Source organism: Cephus cinctus, unplaced genomic scaffold, assembly GCF_000341935.2.
Source record: "Cephus cinctus unplaced genomic scaffold, Ccin1 Ccin1_scaffold0227, whole genome shotgun sequence".
In the NCBI taxonomy this organism is placed as follows: domain Eukaryota; kingdom Metazoa; phylum Arthropoda; class Insecta; order Hymenoptera; family Cephidae; genus Cephus; species Cephus cinctus.
In genome coordinates, this window is record NW_014332943.1 from 232,922 (window position 1) to 236,076 (window position 3,155).

The 3,155-nt window shown below is 49.3% G+C and overlaps 1 protein-coding gene across 3 annotated transcripts in view; it reads right to left on the minus strand.

The window, feature by feature from the left end:
- Nucleotides 1–3,155, minus strand: part of LOC107265504 (transcription factor Sp9) — a 20,053-nt gene that overhangs the window by 12,603 nt on the left and 4,295 nt on the right. Inside the window, exon 1 of one of the 3 annotated variants that reach the window (XM_015735012.2) lies at nt 2,424–2,875. The exons of 1 other annotated variant lie outside the window; for it this stretch is intronic. In XM_015735012.2, the coding sequence (XP_015590498.1) occupies nt 2,424–2,507 (84 nt within the window). In that variant the 5' untranslated portion in view covers nt 2,508–2,875. Of the gene's footprint in view, nt 1–2,091; nt 2,390–2,423; nt 2,876–3,155 lie in introns of those variants that run through there. One more of the 3 variants, XM_025082773.1, reaches the window with a different exon arrangement.

Here is a 3,155-nt window from a genome sequence, read left to right on the forward strand (position 1 = left end):
TCTAACGATTCTACCTATTACCGTTTATACCTATATATATATATATATACATATGTGTGTGTGAACATAACGATCGATCATACTTGCAAACGGCTCGGGTCGCGAGTTAATGGCAGCCATGTTGTCACTATGGAACATCTGCCAGAATGTCAGGGGTCCGATTTCTGGGCCCAGCCGAAGAGCAAAATGTATTACTGATCTATGCGGAAGGGATGTTTACGTACTAGGTGTGCGAGGCGAATTAGATTTCCGAATTGTACGTGTACAAGCTAAGTAGCTGGCAACATGGACAAGATAGTGTTATATATATATATATATATATATATATATTTTGGATCCTACAGACCCATAGAGAGATGCATCCTGGACAAAGGACCTGTCACACTTTTACGAAATGGAAGACAAGACACTGCGGTCGAGAGGAACGAGGACAAATTAAAAGAACATCCTTCCAACATCCGGTACACTCTGGACAAATCCGCTTAGGTGACATAAAAAGGCCCCGCGTCATCCTCTCGGGGTCCCGTGATGGACCCAACGAGCAGCATGGGTCCGGCAGTAAAGACCGGCTGAAAAGTACCCTTGGAACCTTTTCTGGTACATTGTCATTGGGATACTCGAAAATGTCAGCAGTATTGAGGGGACACTTCTTTCCTCTCTTGAATCCGATTATCGGATTACCTGGCCTACTCTTGGATACTCCTGGATACTCCCCGTTGCTACTACTGTACTAAATGCCACTACACCACTTCCAATGAAGCCTCTTGAAGCGAAGCGAAAGTTTCGCTATTTTCGAGTTACGCAACTAAAGACTGCTGGGTGGTTCCATGTTGCGTCTATCAGAGACCGGACTGCTCTCTAAGAAGCATCGTGTAGATTGTTAGATCACACACGCACGTGCCCCGTTGGTTGTATCGCGCTTTAGAAACTCTTGGCTGAACAAGTCATGAGAATCGTAAGAAGACGTCTAAAGAGAATCCTGCTTGGGTTTTATTGGTCGAGGCTTGGGAACTCGGCTGGCTGGATTCTCGGGTGTGTTAAATTATCAATGAGCATCAATGATTTTCTCCTAGGTAATGCCAGTCAGTCGATGAGACTGTTCAAGTATTGATAAGGCCCCAGTCAGAGGTAGGTGTATACCGGCCCCTGTCTATAGGTATCTACGTATGTACAAGACATCGTTGGAAAAAGCATGACAAACCCTCGGCCAGCTTTTTCTAAGGTTCGCGGTGGGAGAAAGGAGCTGGAGAAAAGTAGTGAAAGGAATAGAAATATGAGAGAGAAAATTGGGACTAAAGATTGGCTGGATCAGGTGACGAGAGGAAGTAGGTATCGCATTTTATCCCACGCATCCTGTCAAGTGGATCCTCGAGATACAATAGAAGATCAGATAAATAATTGGCTCTCTGGATTGCAGGTAGTAGAACTCAGGGACCTCCTTTCAACCTGGGACTACCTTACGCAACGGAACCATTGTACCCAGGGATATTCGATACATTCGAGTGTGCTTGTCCGCTCTCAACACGGCGAATGATATGCTCTCGAGGACTCAAAGACTCACAGTTTCGTAAATGGTATTGAGAAACTTGCAATGAACGTCGAGTGCGTCCCCGGACTTTCCACGATGATTAATTTTGGCGTTGTACGTCAAGTATTTCTCCCCCTTTGCTCCCGCTCTTCCCATTCTCCTCCCCTTGCGCACTTAATTAATACTCGTACGCTTCTTTTTAATGCCACGAATTTAATTACTTTTTTTTTTACGTCTACTCGTAAATCATTCGCTCGGAACCCCCGACAACGCAGCAGCGCCACGTCCTTCTGCCGAGTCATGAGATAACATTCTCGTAGATCGACTCTCGAGGGAACACGTGTTTCTTCGTGCCGGTAATAATAAGAGGAGACACCGACACCGCCGACTTCTTCTTATTCCTATCGTTCGAGGCGAAGAGACGAAATACCGACGTCAGACCCACCACCGACCGTTTCTGTCAAAACAGGAAGAAATAATCCCGGATGATCTCCCGGTAATCCTGATCAAGCGGACAATAGAGTAGGAAGCAAGAGATCCAAAAGGAGTGCACGAGGACGCACCATACTAACTGAAGAACCGGAAGCGGCCGATAGGTCCAAGAATGACCTCGAGTTCCTTACTGGGCCCCCATTGGCACTGCTAATTCTCAATTCCTGGGCCTTTCAGCACATCTCGTCTCTCTAGATCTTATCCGAAAAGATTACCAGGCCTGAATGTCAGGAGAGACGACACCAAATCCGCAAAGATCTTCACTTCCACTACTTCGTCCGAGGGCCTCGTCAACGGCACACTACTTTACAGCATTTACGCCTCTTCTTTTCTTTCGCTCGACAGTCATAAATCAACAGTCGCACACTCGAAGGCGTCGAACGAATCTCCTGACGACACTCACCACATGACTCGCGGCTGATTTGCCAATGGATTGTAGCTGAGGGTAAAGTTGGCCAGCTGCAGCTGGTGTCATGTCCGTCAACATCTCGTTCGTGTCCGTTCTTTCGCGTCTTTTTCTATCTCGACGAGCCACCGCTCCCTCGGGACAGCCTTCGGGAGACTTTGGCTATCGTCCTTTATCACGTTCTTATCAAGTGTCACGTTCCTAACGATCAACAGTCACGAGACAGCAGCAACGGAGCTGATTCGCCGACGCTCGATCGTCAAGTCACTCGCGTCGCCCGTCGAACGTTACCCGACGCTTCGCGTCGCGCTCGATTCACCGGGATAACCGGTGTGCGGATATCCCGCGCGAAAAGGTCGGCTCGAAAGATGCGCAAACGTGGGAACCGGTTAACGTGGTTCCCGTAGTTCGCCCCGTGACAGACTGCCGGAGCTGAGCGATCGGGCGCAGCGCTGACGAAACGTGAATTACAGAGAAACTAGGACAGAGAGGGGATAGAAGTTAAGAGCTTCGGAGGCCTCCAGGCAAAAAAGGGGCCGACCGTAGTGGGCGGGGTGAGCTGTGTCCGAACCCCGCCCGCGACCGCCCCCAAGTGAGGCCCACGGGAACCTACCCCCACTATACGATACGCAAACTGTAATTTAACCGTGAAATGCGCGCGCAACGGGTAGTAGGTGATAGCGGCGGTGGAGGGAGCGAGTCTCCGGGTGTCCGCGTGGTGGCGGCGGC